Consider the following 19,061-nt stretch of genomic DNA (forward strand, 5'->3'; position numbering starts at 1 on the left):
CAACCTATATATTTATATATACAAACAAAAGAATTGAAATTATTGAAAAGAATTCAAATTTTATCATTTTTAATTCTTTTCAATCAATATTTTAAAACAGGCATATTATCGATAAAATCCAAATATAATTTATAAATAATGTAATTGTCAAAATACTTCAATGAGCCATCCATTATTCACGTGAAGAGATTTATTTATAATTTTATGAACTGCACTCGTTATTTCTTTTATCTGAAATCATTCATAAAATTTTGACTTAACAAGAGTTTAATAATGTAAAAATTAATTAATAAAATTACGTGGAAATGTGTGTTGCTGAATGCATGTGAAGTCACGCATGATTTTGTATGGATCATGTTTGACCATTTTGGTTAAATGATGTATAATCATAGAAAGTCATTCTTATCAATAAAACTCCATATGGGAAACCAGCCTAGTTAAAGGGGAAAAAACAATATTTTGGAAAAAAATGTTGAAAAATACCAAATTTGTCAAACTTTGAATTTTTGAACATCGTTAAAAATGAAGTTCGCAGTTAAAATTTTCGCTCAATTTTTTTTGTTAAATACCTTGTACTGATCTTTAAAGACCCTGAAATTTTTAGAAGAGTGTTTTTCTGTTTTTTAAAAATTTTTGAATTTCCAAAAAAAATTTTTTCGTTTTTTGCAACTTTAATTAAGGTAAAGTTATGCAGATACATAGTATTGTAATTTTGATCATTTAAAAAATTGAATGCATGACGTGGGAATATTAAATAAGAAATTAATTGTAACGTTTTTCTATAACATTTTTTAAATAAATTTTTTTTCGCCAGATTAATGTGAAAATCTATGTAGGATTCTATCCTGGATTCCTATATGGGAAACCATATGAGAATCTATCCAAAAACGCCATGTAGAAATCCAGGCTAAATTCCCATATGGATTTTTTTGATAGGGTAATCATTGCTTTATATGATTAGAAACAATTCTAGCTTGACCAAGCCTAATTATGCATGATAATTTTTCAAGTGACTAAAACCACCCTGCATGAGCATATAAGACTGAGCGTGGAATTAAATGATCATGCATGGTCACATTTGATCAAGCTTTATCATACATGTCTATTTTTAGTGGTAAGAATATTTATTTATGATTTCGCTTGACTAAATTGTTGAATGAAATGGCTACGTGTGTTCATGTATATAATTGACCACGATAAAAAGTAACAGATATTAAATGATATTATTACTTCGGTTGTAAGACAAGTTACTTCGTAAGTCAAAACAACAATAGGAAATCCTTCCATGATCAAGTTAAATACTAAATGGATTTCAGTGACTGACTTCGCATGTTTATAAGGAGAGTTTTCATAGATCAGTGGATGCAATAAATTGTAAGTAAGAAAAAATATCTTTCCACAAGAATTTATAATAATTAGGAACACTGGCAGTGAATAATAACGAGCGATTTCTTCGGTTGTAGAATAAAACATTTCGTATATTTGCTTGAGTTCGATAATAATACGTGTAATTACTCTCTCATCTGAAAAACCGATTCTATTTGTTAGTTTTATAAATGCCGCGTGCAAACTGAAGAACTTTTTTTTCTGAAGTTCTACCATAATCACGTATTGCATCAGTAAACAACAAGAAATAAATGCTGGTAGATAAACAATTATGCTGGTAGATAGTGAGATTTCGTATGCGAATGGATAGGTAACAAGTGTACCGAACCATATACACCAATTTATAATATTCAAAATTGTTATTTGGTATCCGAATTGACTCAGTGAAAAAACACCACACATATTTCGATTATTATTAATCATTTTATTGTTTTCTATCATAGTATTTATTAATTTGACGGCTTTCGGTTGATACAAAATCATTATTATCCATAATGACAACAACACAACAACACCCACAACTGCTTTGATAATGTATATTAAGTCAATAATTTTTGTTGTATGAGGTAAATCATTATGAAGAAGCTGTTTAAAAACGAAAGCACCCAATATAAATATAAGTACTATTAGCACACTATTGTATAAATTTCCAAGTTGTGAATGTTTCATTTTTATTGTTTTTAAATTACACTCATCCAATTTTTCAGCATCTTCAAATGTAAATGGTGCTAATCCAATAATTTTGAAAAACATGTATTTAACTTTTAATAAATGATTTGCGAACATTTTTGCTACGAACAATTTTATTGATTAAACACAAAAGACTGCAATCCACTCAACTATTATTCGTTGGATTGCGTTTTCAACTGTATTCACTTGATGCTTTAATGAGAATATAAAATAACACTAAGCTCATGATTTATTAATTATTGATAGGCCAACAATCTGATTTAACGTGTTGATCTACATAAAAATTAGAAATGTTGTAAAAATATATCCATTGATTGTATATCTCGTTATAAAAATAAAATATATTTATTTGATTTTAAGTGTTCAAGTGTACTCTGTTAATCTAGATAAGTAATCTATGTCTTTACATTAAAAATTCAATAGTTTTTAATAGTCGGTAGAATCTATGAGTAGAAAATATTAAAAATTAATTGGCAGTTGTAAAATTTAGTTTACTAATATGGAATTTTTTTTAGCTTCCTGATAAAAAGATTGTGAATTTTTAACTTCCCGCTAAGAAAATTGAAGATTTTCAAAAACGTGTGTGTGTGTGTGTGTGTGTGTGTGTGTGTGTGTGTGTGTGTGTGTGTGTGTGTGTGTGTGTGAAACCGAAAAAAGTGTTTTTTCGGAATTACTCCGAAATTTCTTGTCTTATCAAATTAAACTTAAAGATTTTTCATGAGGCTTAAAAAACTACGTTGAATTTCAACCGCGTAAAAATGGGTTCTTCCATTCAAAAGTTATTGCAGTTTTAAAATTTGAAAAATAGTGTTTTATCAAACTACCATCAGACTTTTGAGCTCGAAGTAGTTTAATTGCAATTAATAAAATAAAAAAAAACCAAAAGGCTGAACCCTGATACCTACACTTTGAGTCAAGAAACCTACACTGAAGGAATTTTAGTCAAGTTGTTTTTAAGTTCTCTCAAAATCTTTCACTGCAGAAAACTGTATTGAATCTGTACTGAAAATGCTAAAGAAATTCAAATAAATCTACACCGATATCTGAACTAAAGTTATTGACAAGAATTTGTTTGTAGAAGGCTGGCTAAAAGTTGTAATAAGATTGCTGTGAAAAATGATGTCAAGCTTAACTATAAATTATTTTGAAAAATTTTTCAGCTGAAGTTGTATATATTTTTGCCTCTAAGTTATATCGAAAATATTTACAAATGTAGAGAAATAAGTAGCAATCAAATTTTTAACCCAGAAATTTCATCTACAACAAACTTTGAGAGAATTATTTTATACAGATATACATTATGTATACAGATATACAGTCTTGTGGTTTTTGTTTTATTTTTTTAATTGTAAATAAACGATACTGAATTACCTAGCCATTCGCATTCGGTGACCTACAATTCTTTCAAAAAATTAAAAAAAAAAAATTTAACTCAATTGATGCATTTTTCTGCAAGTTACAGTGTTTCCGAAGTTTCATACATGACGGACAGGAAAAATTTTTGACCTTTTTCAATGTTGTTTTCCGTTTTTATTGCACTAAATCAATTTTCAAAAATATGAAATTAATTTTTATTAAATAATCTTGACAATAGTATGCAAAATATCTTGATTCCGTGAACTAATAAGACTATAATAATAAAAATAGTTACCGAAATGAGGCGAAAAACATTTTTCGATCGTATAGGACCCTCTGATGCTTCGCATCATGAGTCGTGCAATTGAAAATAAAAACATAAATAAGAATCAATGCATGTTTTATAAAATTTTTTTTTTAAATAATTTTTTCATCTGAAAAATACTTCGATGTGCATCAAATCACTCATAGTTGAGCAAGTCAAACTATCAAGAGCAAATGAAGTGTAATTGCTCTGTTGGAAACAGATACTACTCAAAGAGTAAATCCAATAGATTTATAATTTGGACTATCAAATATTTAAGTCAAATTTCTAGATAAAAGAAAATTTTCTAACCATACGCTATTTATTGGAAGCTAAGAATACTCAAAGATTCTAACTGTAAAATCGTGGACTAAAATATGTTTAGTATCAATTAATTCTAGCAGATGTTTCTAAAAAGAATCAGTGATGAGCAAAGTTGGTACATAGTTCGGCATTAACCGCGAGATGGCGGCCGCTATCCAAACCTGTCTCTATGTACAGCCCGATTTGGAATCCTTATAAAGTTACACTCCTATAAATTTGAGCTTTTTAAATATGACTTCGGAAGAGAGGAAAAGCTATTCTTGTCTTCTCTATGCTCGTCTACTAGTATAGTTACCTTCAATTAGAATTCCAAAAGCTCCGCTTCGAATTTATAAAAGTTCTACTGTAAGCCATTTTATGGTCCCATTTGAGCAGTTCAGTTCAAGCTGTTGAGCAGAGTATTGCACCTAGCTGAGAGAGAAGTCTACAGAAGTTATTGTAATACGCTTTTGTATCCAGTACATATTGTCCCATTTGCAATTTCGGAGAAGAGTATTTCTGTAGAAATAGTAGACAAGTTATTTAAGGACGTTCGAGCAAATCTAACGTAAAAAATAATTTTCAACTTTGAGCTTTGAAATTAAGTAAACGTATAAATAAATACGTCGTTTATCTAATCCCAAAATTTTTAAAAGATTTACCGTTTAGTTACTTAGATATTAAATTTCAAAAATCACATTTTTCATCTTCTTATACACGGGCTCTTATGGCGGACAAACTTTAGTCGAGGCTCCGATTATTGTTTTCAATATTAATTTCCTAACTTTAACAAATAAAGAACTTTACACAAGAAACTTGGATTATTATAAAATATGAAAACATTTAATAATAATACATTATCGATATAATTTTTGAAATATTTAAAGTTAAATTTTATGTTTTTGACTCGTTTATCGTCAGTTATTTATTCGAATAAAGATTTGGCAGCGTCGCGACAACAGCTGAGAAAAAAGAAAGGGATAGAAATGTAGTTACAGAGAGATAAATATTTAACTCACACTCATGCACGTCTCTGTAATGGATGAAATCAAACCCACTTTTACCAAAACTGTTTATTTAATCTAGCAAGTTATAATTACGAAAGTCATTTTATCACTTTATTTTATTGAATAAGTAAAAATCATCAATTATTAAATTATTCAAACTATTTTAAATTACGAAAAAGAATTTTGACGAATATTGGGAAGACTGAAAGTAAAAAAAATTAGGAAAACAGTTGATCCTGAAGGCCATTTCTGCAACTTCCCGCTAATTCCATACTTAAGCGCTCAAAATTGCACTCTCTGAGCTCAAAAGTTTGATAGAAATTCAATAAAACACTATTTTTTGAATTTTCAAACCGCAATAACTTTTGAATGAATAAATCGATTTTCACGTGGTTTGCAGCGTTCAACGCAGTTTTTAAAGCCTCATAACGAATATTCAAGTTTAAATTGATCGAACTAGTAATTTCGACGTGATTCTGAAAAAACACTTTTTTCTTTTTTTTTTTTTTTCGACAACGATAACTCACGAACGAATCAATTGATTTTGACCAGGCTGACAGCGATCGAGGTGGTTTTTTGAGTTTAAGAGCTGATAAGTTTTTGAAATCGATAGAAAGAGCCGTTTAATAGTTATTCCAAAAAAATCACATTTGTAAATAATTTTTTTTTGTAGTTTTTTTGAAATTTCTCAAAATCTACCTGTTCGAATTGGTCCAAATTATATTTAAAATCTAAATTTGGTCAAGTTCCTTCGAATGGCACCCTTGGTCGTTCCACCCAAGCCGTTCAAAAGTTATGAGAGGTTTACATACGGCCACACACATACACATATATACGCATACACACACATACATACAGACATACGTACATTATCGCGGAATCATTCGAGGAAGCTTCCTAGGATCTCAAAACGTCAACATCCGTTGAAAACTCGATTTTCGAAAAACTGGGTAAAACCAATAACTTCCCGATTTTTTATAAATTTCAATTTTCTTAGCGGGAAGTTAAGATTTTAAACATTATTTTGACTCATAAGTTTCGCTCGATCCTCCTCAATTCGTATTTAGCATGTGTGCTGAGATAGGGTTATCTTATTTTGTCACTCTAAAAAGTAAGTTTTTTGACGCAATAATTAGGAAATTTGACCGTGCACTTAAGGAGAGATGCAATGACATAAACGGAAGTGCCCCGTGAATCCGGGGTCTCATGGGTTCGTAACCTCTTCTGGTTTTGATCCAGGGTTTTGTGGGTAGCAGCTAATTTAGTGGCGAAGGGAATGAGCTTAGACCGTGGACGTAAACGTGAGTTCTGAGTAAGCTACGTAGAGTGTTGAGATAGTGGTTGCAGCTTATCACAGAGAGAGATAATTAGCGGGACGGAGTAAATACTCTCACATTTGTAATTGGATTCGCATTTGAGTTTGTATTGCTGTGACAATAAGAATTGAATCGTATGTATTAGTGCAGTATTGAAGTTTTTGTAAGCAGTTCTTTGTAACATATAATCTTAGTATCGTTATTATTGTATTACAATGCTTATATATGTTAGATTTTAGTTTGATATATTGATGAAGCTTATAGGAAATTAATTTTTAAAATTCTTTTATTTATTTGTGATACACGATCCCTCATTCAAACGCTGAAATCAGATGAGCTAGAGTACAAGAGAAACTGTGAGTAAAATCGTGGTTAGGATTTCAATCCTTTCATAGCGTCACAAATATTGATGCAAGAAAATTCGATTGAAGATAAGTAAAAATTTTTGATGAGTAAAAATTTAATATTCTTAATTTAAAACTTAGTTTCTTTATTCAATATATCAAAAAGAAACTTAGAAAGATCAAATTTTTACTTCAACATTTTATAAAACGTTTTTGAAGAAACTCATCACTACCGATGATAAATCTAATGGGGAAACTTGATCAAATTCTATTGTATTCTAGCAAACTTTCAACCCCTACATAAAAATTTTATAAATTAAGATATAAAATGATGTACAAAAAAGTATACATCTAAATATATAAAACTTTTATAAATCTATATATGGGTCATACCATGTCAAATCGACCAATGGTTAGAATCGACCCCTTTTGTCATAAATAGATTTTGATCAGGTTTCTTTTCATCATAAAAGAGGGTCTAGCGAAGAATATATTCAACTTCCGAACGGAAATTGCAGGGGTGATGATAAAAAACATTTTTGAACTATAACTCCTGTAGTGTTGTTAGGAATATTACTTTTATCATGTAGAAATCTGCTTAGAACAGATTTTACGAAATTTGACTGTTAAACTGAAATTGCAAGATTGATACACGGAAAAACAAATATCGTTAAAATGACTATCCAATAGGGGGTGCCAAAATGTAACTTCCTTGATGGATCTCTTAAAATTAGAATTTTAAGTTCTGCTTTTGACAGGAGTTGTGTTTGGGCATTTCCTGACATATTTTGAGCGTTAAGGATTTATTTGATTTTCATAGAATTTTTTACCAGGAGTTTTGTTTACGCATTTTTGCTGGAATTTCAAAATTTCAAAATTTGGCCGAACAAAACTCCTGTTAAAAATTTATGTAAAAATTAAAGAAATCCTTAACGCTTAAAATATGTCATGAAATGCCCAAACACAACTCCTGTTAAAAGCGGAACAAAATGTTAATTTTAAAAGGTCCATCGAGGAAGTTACATTTTGGCACACCCTCCTATCCAACGTAACCTCAAATGACGTTTCCTTAAAATAACGATCCGGATTTCTGATTTAAGGATTCATTTGTTTCACTTAAGCATACAGAGAATAGCTCTTGTAAATATATGTAGTTTCGTCAAAACAGACATCTGTTTTGTTAACGTAAGGATTTGTATTATTGAATCAACTTAATGTTACGCCTAAAATAATAATACGGATCTTCATTTTGATGATCTGCTGTATAGCTGAATTAATACAGCGTACTTCTAAAAAAAATTACTGTATAACGTGTCGTCAGAATAACGATACGTATTCTTATTGGTTTTATTTTCTTATTGGATAATGGTGATTCTAGCATAATGATTTTTGCGTTCAGTGGGTAAATAAATGGTAAAGCAGACCTTGTGTGAGCTTGAGGAAAATATTTTGGAATTTATTTCAAGAATCTGGGACAATAAATGTCATCCTTTAATAATCCTATTAGTACTAAGTACTGAGTACTGAGACACAAATTCTTCTTTCTTCCAAAGTTAATACATTAGCATCAGCACACATGGCATAGTAATCAGATCCTTTTAGGATAGGCACTATACATAGATCAATTCTTAAATTAAATCGGCTCTTCTAGTTAAAATAAGACATCAATTGCTTTTACACCGTAAGAAATTTTTTGGACTCGGTGTGGTGTAAATGATTCGGTATAAAAATTTTTCATACGGACGGTGTGAAAATCGCACTGTGTAATGTTAAATTTGAAAGGTGTGAATCCTCAATTTTAAACCATCAAGCATGTAAATGAGGAGCTGATTTTCAAAAGGGTGCCTTATCATATTTTAAAAGAACAGTTTTTTGATCTTTCAAATATTAAGTACTTCGAGAATTATAAAGATTTCTAAATGAAAATCGAATTGTAGCTTCATAACTGATAGCACGTTATAGCTAAATTAAGAAAGTTCAATAAAAATATTTATAATTGAAGATAACCAGTTTTTTGTCTCGATTAATCAAAAATGAAAAGATATCCTTTTGAAACTCAACTCCTCAAATGTATAGATGAAAAATATATTAAAATGCATGTGGGTACTCAAACGAAAGCTCTTGATGATAGTAGTCACAAAATGATGGTAGATGACAATAGTTAAAAAAGTACAGTCCAATTCAACAAAAGTCATCATTTAATAAAGCCAAATTTTTTTTATTTATAGTTCACAAGTTTCGGCAGTCAGATAATAATGACTGCAAGGTTGCTAGTAATAGTTATTAAATCTGCAAAGTTATAAATAATAACACGGAAGAAGGTAAAAGCCCCAATTATTGACAGGGGTCTAAATATTGACACCCTAAATTATTTTTAAATATATTTAATTATCTGTAATAAGAATAACTATCATATAAATTTTTATTAAATTCTAATTAACTAAAAAATTGAAAAAAATTACTGTCAGTTCAAAATATTAAATATTAATTATTAAAAAAAAATAAAGTTAGTACCAGTTCATCAAACCAGCTTACGAGCGTCTATTTTCTTAACAACTTTGGTTAGAAAAGCATTTTTTTTAAATGCCGAGTACTAATTAATTTCTTCATCTAATTATATGATTTTTTTTTTTTTAATAAACAATATATGAAAAATTTATAAAATTGAATAATCGAAATTAATTGTATGCTTTATAATATTTAAACAATGGGTGTCAATAACTAGTTCATAATTTTTAAGTTGAATCTCATATTGACAGCCAGTCGATAGCGCTATGACGCCTTTTTTTTACTTTAACCTAAAAAATTTATTGTAAGAGTTTGAACTCTTCTGATTCAATAAATTATTTTTAAATTAATTTTTATATTTTTAAAAGTAATTAATCATTTATGGAAATTATTATTAATAAACTTTAATAATATTGATTACTTAATAATAAGTTTCGATAAATAAGAATAAGCATATGATTCGAGGCATGCGCAATATAGGTGTCAATAATTGGGGCTAAAGTATGTCAATAATTAGATCAATCAGTTTTTTAACCTGTCAATAATTGGTGTATCGGGATAATCTATTTAATTATTCAAAATTAATTAGTAAAAATCTCTGATTATTATTTAAAAAAAAGAAATTGATTAGTAAAAACATTACTTGAGACATTACCACAAACAAAATTCAACGGTATTGATATTTGATTGCTTAAAAAAAAGAAATCATAAATTTGTCTCTTATAGTGTCAATAATTGGGGCTTTTACCTTAGTGAAAAAATTAAATTACACCGTGTTAAATTTACGGGAGTGAAAATTTTGCATTGACATTTCACTCTTACACGGCGGTGTAAAAGTCTCTGGATCCAACTTTTACACCGAAATTTTTTACAATGTAGAAGCCTCGAAATCGGTTAATTTGTTCATGAGATATCGTAAATCGGTCGTTAAATCTCTGGTAATTATTGAAATTAAAATTAAAATAGCTACCTAATAACTTATAACCATCAAGATTAATTATCTTGTTCGCTTGGACATTTATTAAAACTAATATTGTTATAATGTGCCTCACTTAAGCATTAATTATGGTTCTTAACGTTAGCATTGTCAAAGGATTAGTCGTAATTCATAATTAACCAGAGCTTAATTGAATTTATAATTCTACGTTCATGCAAAGACAATTGGTTAACTTGAGCGGCTCAAAAATAAGTGTGTACGGTAGATGATAACGTGTCACTAATTACACTCATACTCGCGTACAACTTGCTTATTATTCTCATTCGTGCTCGGCTTTCCCCGTATCTATGCCAGTTATTCTAAAATTTATTTATTCCTAAAATTCAATATATTATAATATTATATTAATTGTTAATGTATTTATTTCTAATCTTTTGTATACTATACTATTATATTATATTGTTGTATTGTATTAATAGATGGCCGCAAGAAGCTTCGACTTCATGGCCAATTAAATAAAGAATAATAATAATAAATAATTTAATAAACTTCAACTTTATTAGAACTCAAAAAAATAAATCGAAAAAACGAATCTCTGCTCATATTTTTTAATCATAATTAATAAATTACACTCTCATATACAATTGCGCATAATTCAAACTCGAAGTTAACTCGACAGATTGGTATAATGTAAATTTACTACAACTTCTTGTGCCAGAAGTGATGCGATAATAGAAATATTATATATTCAAATATTCACATTTTTTTTAACTTACCAAGCAATTTTTATTAAGAAAAGTTATGGAAACAAATTTATATATTGGAGAATTAGTTAACAATAATAATTTTTCACAATCATTTGGTATTGTTAAAAACTTATCATTAATTATGTTAAAAAAATATTGATATCCATCACACAGTTTTGATGAACGAGTAAATAAGCTTAGCTCTAAAGATAATGAGTTTATGAAACTTCTAGACGGATCAATAAAAGATGACAACTCTCAGCCTCTGTTTGTATAATGAAGTTCCGTGATTACCTAATAAATAATCTTGTTATACTATCTTATCAGTTGTTTAATAGTGAAAATTATAAGTTTTCGATGTTTATAAAGATTACTTATTCTATTAAAAGTCTTTATCCTAAATGTCATATTATTGCTTTTTATATTGAGATTTTATTATTATAAAATTATATCACAAATATTGACAATTTAGTGCGCCGAAAAAAAAAATTGATTTTTCTGGAAATTATAAAGTTGTGTAGGGTCAAAGCTGCAAATATTGACCAATTTGGATAAAATGAAAATAAATATATATTATCTGTAAATTTATTGGAAGAGTTTATGACCCTGTTTAAAAAATCTCGATGATTAAATGATTAAAAACAATTTGAAACAATTCGAAATTATTTGAGTTGACTAATATATCTAATATACAGATGTAAGACTTTGTATGGATTAAATAAATGATTTCAATCGTATATTACATACTATGTAATATACTATTTTTTTTTTTATTTTAATTATGTGCATTTTTGTTTGAAATATAATTGAAAATTAATAATTACGTACTGAACATAAAACTAAATTGCTAAATTTTTTAAATCAAGTTGTTATGCTACCTGGTCAATATTTGCTCCATTTACCCTACTCGTTCAATTTTTTTTTCTATTTTAAACAAAGAATCCAGTTTTTAATCTAAAATTATAAAGTGATTAAAATCAACTAAATTGCTTATTAGCTATCGAGAATTTTCCTTGGATGCAAAATTTAATTGTATCGATCGAAGATAATATACCCTCAAGTCATTCGGTAGTAATTATCGGTTGGAGATATTGGTTCTTTACGGAAAGATGATGAAATTCAAGACAAGAAATTTTTGAAGCACAACAATTGGATGTCTTCAAATAAGTTTTTTTAAAGTTTGAATTTCTACTCTATTAAGCAGAAAGGAAATAATTTTTTTGCACAAGATGACGAAAATATAAATTCAGTAGTACAAAATTATATAAAAACTAATATTTATCGTGATTTTTTGAATGAAAAACCACACGGAAAAAAAGTAAACTGTAATACATAACAGTCGATTTAAAATAAGTAATGATCAACTGCTAAAAATTACCATTTCTTACATTAAAATCATGATTTTTTTAATCACTATGTAATAATTATTATTTAAATGCTACAATTTATTCTTTACATGAAAGAAAATGGTGCTGTGACTAGATAACCGCGGACAAAATAACCGCGACAAAATAACCGCGACAAAATAACTGGACGACAAAATAACCGCGGATAAAATAACCCAATGACAAAATACCCGAAAATAAATAAACTGTGGACAAAATAACCGAACGACATTTTGACCATGTAACAGAATAACCAAATAATAAAATAACCAGATGACAAAATATTATAGTCAAAATATTTTCGCATCAACACACACACAAAATCCATGAAAAAATGTCTCATATAAATAACAAGCTTCGTTTAATGGCCTATTTTGGAATAAACACACACAAAAACGGTTCCACGACAAAATATCCCTGGACAAAATATCCCCGACAATTGATACCAAACAGACAGAATTTGTTAATAAAACCATATTGTAATCGTGTTGCGCCCTTTTAACATGGTTTTTCAAAGATTAATTATAGAATCTTATCTTCTGGAAATTTTGTCCATGGTTATTTTGTCCGCGATTATTTTGTCTAAGGTTTTTTTGTTACGGCGCCGAAGAAAATACTACTTCAAACAGTAATATTTGCTATGTGAACGTCGAAAATGTTCAAATACATTAATTAAGAATTTTTACATAGATATTTATCATTTCGTACCTAAAAAATGATCGCAGGATATGTAAAAAGTATAAAATACAATTACTAAATTTTTAATACAAGCCACGTTAATATTTGCAAAGTAAAATGGTAAATTTTGAACGCAACGCTAAAAATCAAACTATAATTATTGACTTGCTTGGACTGGTAAAACATATATATTTTTAGAGTAGAATTTTTACTGTTCCAAATGTTAAATTCTTCCAGAGTGAGACCCCCCTCTCCTCATCTGAGTTTCTCTTCTCCTTATAGTATGGATTATTTATTGAAACGGCAATTTTTACTGTGTGAAACTGTAATTTTTTAAGATGAGGGAGACGTTATTTACTATAGTGACAGCTACTAATCACTTATTTTCGATATTAAATTATAAATTGTGGCTTTTAAACTTTCTACATTAAGTTCTGTAATATTTATATTTTTGCCACCCCGATGTCCGCTTTACTTTTTGAAACCATAAAAATTAACAAGAATCCGAGTGAATTTTACAGTTTACTTTTTTTTAGTATTTACATTCACAGTGTAAAAAAACTAACGAACTACTAAAGCTGAAGCATTTTTATTTGTTGTTGTTTTATTATTGAATTAAATAATTAAATACCGTATTATATTACGGCAAACCAACCGAAAGAGCTTAAACAAACGGACTTATTGAAAGGTTGCACCGTCAACTCAAATCTGCTCTACTGCGCTTAAATTAAGTCAATACGAACTCCTACCAGTTATATAACATGAACTGTATGAGTTTCATGGACAGATTAGATCGCGAAAATCTGCTGAATTGGAATATGGTCAGTCTATATGAGGTAATCTATTAATTTACTCACTTCTGTAAATTGTAAACAGTGTGTAATGATACAATAATGTCTTTACAAATCACTAATGTCATGGAACAATTAATTTAAAATTTTTCTAGCACTCTTCCTTTTGAAAATCATCTAATTTTAATGGACGCATTGTTTATTATTTAACAAAGAATAAAGCTAATAATGAGAAAATATAGATGCTAAAGAGCGTTTTTGTTTAATGTAACAATGACGTAATTGAATAAGCACATACTTTCACTAAGAGAATTTTTTTACTCTCGTTCGGTTGTTGTTCTTCACAGTTTTCTTTACTATCAGGACTTTCTGCTGCTATCTTCGTCGCTAGGTAAACAAGTGATCCCATCGTCTTAATTGATTTGATTGAATATTTAATAGATTGAAGTTTCAAGACTCTGAAATATTTAAAAAAAGTTCTAAAAATTAAAAATTTTATTTATTTATTTATTTTATGCCAAGGCCAGAGCCGAATGGCAAAAATACAAAACAATGGAAATATATTTACATGCATACATAATTAATATTAATTTACTTCATAAGTAATTAAGAACATAACAATTTAAAAATTTATAAATTTACAAGTTTACTAATCTACTCTTAACAATGTTTACAAGATTCACAACTCCTGATAATTCCTGCAAATTATAAATTATTTATAACCAAGTTCACGTCTTTTACCATCAGCGTCGAGATCCAAAAGGTAATTTGTAATTTGTAACATTTAGTAATTTATTTACCAGTAATGACGTAATAACTTGTACTTTAACACAGAAAGAAAAAGTTCTTCACTGGAGAACAAAATTCTTAGCTCAAAAAAATTTTTGGGTACCTGAAGGAAGACCGAAGTTGTGCTGGCCGAAGTAAAAATTTTTCTTTAAATTCTATTCTTGCTGGAAGTAATTTTTTCTTAATTCAAATTATCATAAATATTTGATACAATAAATTTTTATATTTGATCAAGATTTTTAGACATTTTAGGGAAGCAGCGTCACCTACTTCAGCTAAGAAAAAAATTTTCTCACCTTGAGAAAATTTTTCTCTTGAATATTTGATGCCCATTTTATATTATTTTAGCGTGAAATTATACATATTAAATGAAAAAAAAAATGATTCAATATCATTTGATCTTCTCATTTGACATGTTAATCAATAAAAATATTAATGAAAAGTTACTTCTATCGAGATATTTAATTTTTTGGAGCAAGAGGCTGAATTTTCTCAAAACAAGAAAAGTTTCTTGACTTAAATAAATTTTCTTGGATCAAGATACGTATTTCTTAAAGCAAGGGAATTAATTTGTTGGAATAAGTGAACTTTCTTCGGTCAAAAAAAAAATTTGTTTTCGCTCAAGAAAATAATTAGGAAGAAAAATATTTTCTTGGCTCAAGTGAACCTTTTTTTCTGTGCAGCAACTATATTACCTATTATTGATTATTGTACAATTGTCATCTCACATTCTACTTATGATAACGATATATAACTTCAACGTGCTGTAAATTCGTATATTCGTTTCATTTATAGTCTGAAAAAAAATGAACTTATCACTCCGTACAAACGTAAATTACGTTAGCTATCTGTGAAGAGTCGGCGTATTTATTACACTTCTTGCTTTATTTATAAGTTATTAAATATTGATAAGCCCTTTTATTTGCGAGAATTATTTAATGAAGATCTGACGATTCAACGTTCAGAGAGAGTTGCAGCCAAGAAGAATTATGTTTCCTTCAGAAGACTACCAAATTTCTTTTCAACGCTCTATGAACTTTTGTTTGTTGTAATAGCAATACAGGTCTATGGGAGGAATTACCAGTGGACTTAATAAACTTTTCATATCTAAAATTTTTTAAAAACAAAATATTCGATTATTTATTTATTCTCGGTATCTATAGCTAAAGTCCTTTATCAGTTAAATCAATACATTCATCCAATCAAATATTGTTATTGTATTTTCTCTTGTTTACTCCAAAAAACTACATTGTCAATTTATTACCCATTGTGCAAATTATGTTATATTTTTCTACTCTAATACATCATAAATTTATAAAATTGTCATTCCCTGTACATTTATGATCAACATGTAAGAATATTTTATAACTTGCTATCAGGCCTACCCGGGAAAAAATGATCAGACCTGACCATGCCTGTTCATGTATGATCAGGCCTGAAATTAGACCTGATCATGCCTGTTCATGTATGACCAGGCCTGAAGTTATACATGATCATGCCTGATCAGTTCTGTTCATGCCTGCTCATATCTGGAGTACTAAATACGCTCAGGCCTGATCAGGCCTGTCCATGCCTGACCAGACCTATCCATGCCTGCTCATGTCTGTTCATGTCTAAAGTGTTAAATACGTTCAGGCCTGTCCATGCCTGATCAGACCTCTCCATGCCTGATCAGACCTGTCCATGCCTGTTCATGTCTGAAGTGTTAAATACGCTCAGGCCTGTTCATACCTGTTCATGTCTATTCATGTCTGACCATGCCTGTTTATGACTGTTCCTCTCTGACTATAGTCAGAGATATGATAAAAATTTTTTCTTTGACGAAAAAAAATTTTTGGTCATCACAAAAAGTGCAAAATTATTTTTAACATTACGTTTATTTAAATAATTTTGAAATAAAAAATTTATTACATTTTCTATGGGATGTTATGGTCTGCTCTGCTCCTGCCTAATATGAAAATCATTACTTATTATATTATTTAAATAAATGTGATATTATAATGAGATTCGGTTACATAAATAAATTAGGACTATCAAAATATATTATAAAACCAATTTTAACATTATATTTATCATAAACTTATTCGATACTCTATGTACTTCATAGAATTGTTACATCTAATATAGCAGCACAGCAGGCGGGAAATTCAAGGCAAACGGATAACACCAGAGTTAAACAGCATTGAGCATGGTTGGTAGTTGGATGGTTGACCGCTGGTGTTACATCCTTACAATAATATGTAATTATTTTTTTTTTTATTTTATTTTATTATAGAGAATTGCGTACGACTCTATCAAGTACTACAACCATAAAATTAAGCAAAATAATTAATTAAAAATAGTAATGGGTTTTCAGACCTGACCATGTCTGATCAGGCCTGATCAGGTCAATTCATGCCTGATCAGGCATGGTCATTTTTCATGTCTGATCAGGGCTGAAGACTCATGCCTGTTCATGTCTGATCAGGTCTGATCATTTTTTCCCGGGTAGGCTTTAGCATATTTGAATAAATCTAAATCTAAATCTAATAAAAAGATGTCCTATACCCAGGATAAAATAATTTTTTTTCTTAATAAAAAAGAAGTAAACATTTAACTAAGGAAAAATACTCGAACGGGTTAAGGAAAACAATATATCATTGTTTTGAAGTACTGATAAAAAATTAGTTGACATCGCAAAAGAATTACTTCGAAATAACGCTCCAATGATATTGATAAGACTGACTCGTGATACGTTAATTTAATTAAATTAATTAAATTTAAATTAATTAATAAATTTGTAAAATAATAGAACAATCGACTTTGATATTAATAATTTATTAAATTAATTTGGAATTTGATCGAAAATAGTAGCGGAAAAATAAATTTCCGGTTGGGTTAGAGTACACTTGGGCGCTAGAGCAGCTCGAAGCGAAAAGTTCCGTGTGTCCTTTATTATTCTTAATAATATTATTAAATTCGGGATTATAATTATTTGAAATATTTAATTTTGCATAAAAAATTATTTTATAGGAAAAAAAAACAATTACGGACAAAGGAATATTTTTATCAATTTTAAGCGAACAAAATAATGTAATACATTTTTCGATAGTTATTTATCGTAATGGAGGAGGGAAATTCTAAAACAATTATTCTAAACAACAATTTACCAAGGTTAACGTAGCAACACTAGTCAAATATATATGATATATATTTCACACCTACAAGATTGTGATGGGTTTAAATAGGCCGAGCAGTAGCACAAAACTTCACTCGTAAAATTGATTCCAGAGCTATAAGTTCTTTTAAATTTATCAAGCGATTAATTAATTTGTAAGATTTTTTTTTTAATTAAAAAGTAGCAAAAAATGTCAAAATTGATATTGGTTTTACTTTTGATCGGCATGGCGGCTTTTTGAGTCAATGCTTGTGGTAATAGATAGGATCCAGTAAGTCATTTTATTTTTATTAAATTTTACAATAATTTGTGATCTTAAATTTATGGTTAGTTGTAATAATCTATATATATATATATATATATATATATTGTAACAGTTTTACCTGCTCAGGTTGGCCCCTAATCAATTTTATAATTAACTAAACAAAACTAATAACAATAAAAATTATCAGGGCGCCACCAGGATTTTTAATCACGGTTCCTGGAACCGGTCCAGAGCTGAGAAAACTTATCTTAGGGTAGAGAGAGTGGAGAAAGGTGCTGTTGAATAATGAAATCTTAATTAACAATATATCGATATTTATTAACAATAAAAATTTAACAAACTTAACAAATTTAAGCGCTCACTCACACACTTATAATCTAACGAAGCGGAGAACAACTGCGAAATAAGACGATATTTACAACGAACCTTCCAACGACGATACGATGACTAGACGGGCTTTTTTGAACGAACGGTCTTCCACACCTGCTTAAAACTAGATGGGCTTTTCTTAACGAACGGTCTCCCACACCTGACCTAAAACTAATGGGCTTTTTTGAACGAACGGTCTCCCACACCTGCTTAAAACTACTGGGCTTTTTCTAACGAACGGTCTCCCACACCTGACCTAAAACTAAGCTTAAAATTACAAGTCCACCGGACTACCAAAACGAACTAACTTTACACACTCTTAACTTAAAACTAAGTCCACAGGACTACCGCACTTAACACTATTAACACTCTCTATCATGCATAACCCATACAATTCTTCACACACATAACCCACACTTCGCTTAATTAGTTTTATAATTTTAATTTAATTACAATATTTTTCCAAATTATTCAATCATTAGTATTTGGTAAAAACAATAATTCCAATTCAACTATCAATTTCAATTAACCTCGAACTAATCCCTATAGAACCAGAGGCTTAATGCCTTGAATTAACTTAATCACAACATAAACCTTTACAATCACTTCAAAATTATTAACATAAGTTTAATTAACTAATTCTGATTAAACTTTTACTATGACAATTCTAACTCAATTAACTAATTCCTAGGACTTAATGTCCACGCCGATAATTATCAAGTTTCAGTAA

The 19,061-nt window shown here is 28.9% G+C and overlaps 1 protein-coding gene across 1 annotated transcript in view; it reads right to left on the reverse strand.

Annotated features, from left to right (window-relative positions):
• LOC141537517 (uncharacterized) overlaps positions 1 to 19,061 on the reverse strand; it is an 81,313-nt gene that overhangs the window by 416 nt on the left and 61,836 nt on the right. Inside the window, exons 2-3 of the mRNA XM_074258549.1 lie at positions 14,050 to 14,209; positions 157 to 231 (exon numbers count right to left, since the gene is read on the reverse strand). Coding sequence (XP_074114650.1) covers positions 157 to 231; positions 14,050 to 14,160 — 186 coding nt within the window. The 5' untranslated portion in view covers positions 14,161 to 14,209. The remainder of the gene's footprint in view (positions 1 to 156; positions 232 to 14,049; positions 14,210 to 19,061) is intronic.

The sequence above is a fragment of the Cotesia typhae genome, unplaced genomic scaffold, assembly GCF_013202065.1.
Source record: "Cotesia typhae breed Kobodo isofemale line unplaced genomic scaffold, CoteBio_Ctyphae scaffold_91, whole genome shotgun sequence".
Classification (NCBI taxonomy): domain Eukaryota; kingdom Metazoa; phylum Arthropoda; class Insecta; order Hymenoptera; family Braconidae; genus Cotesia; species Cotesia typhae.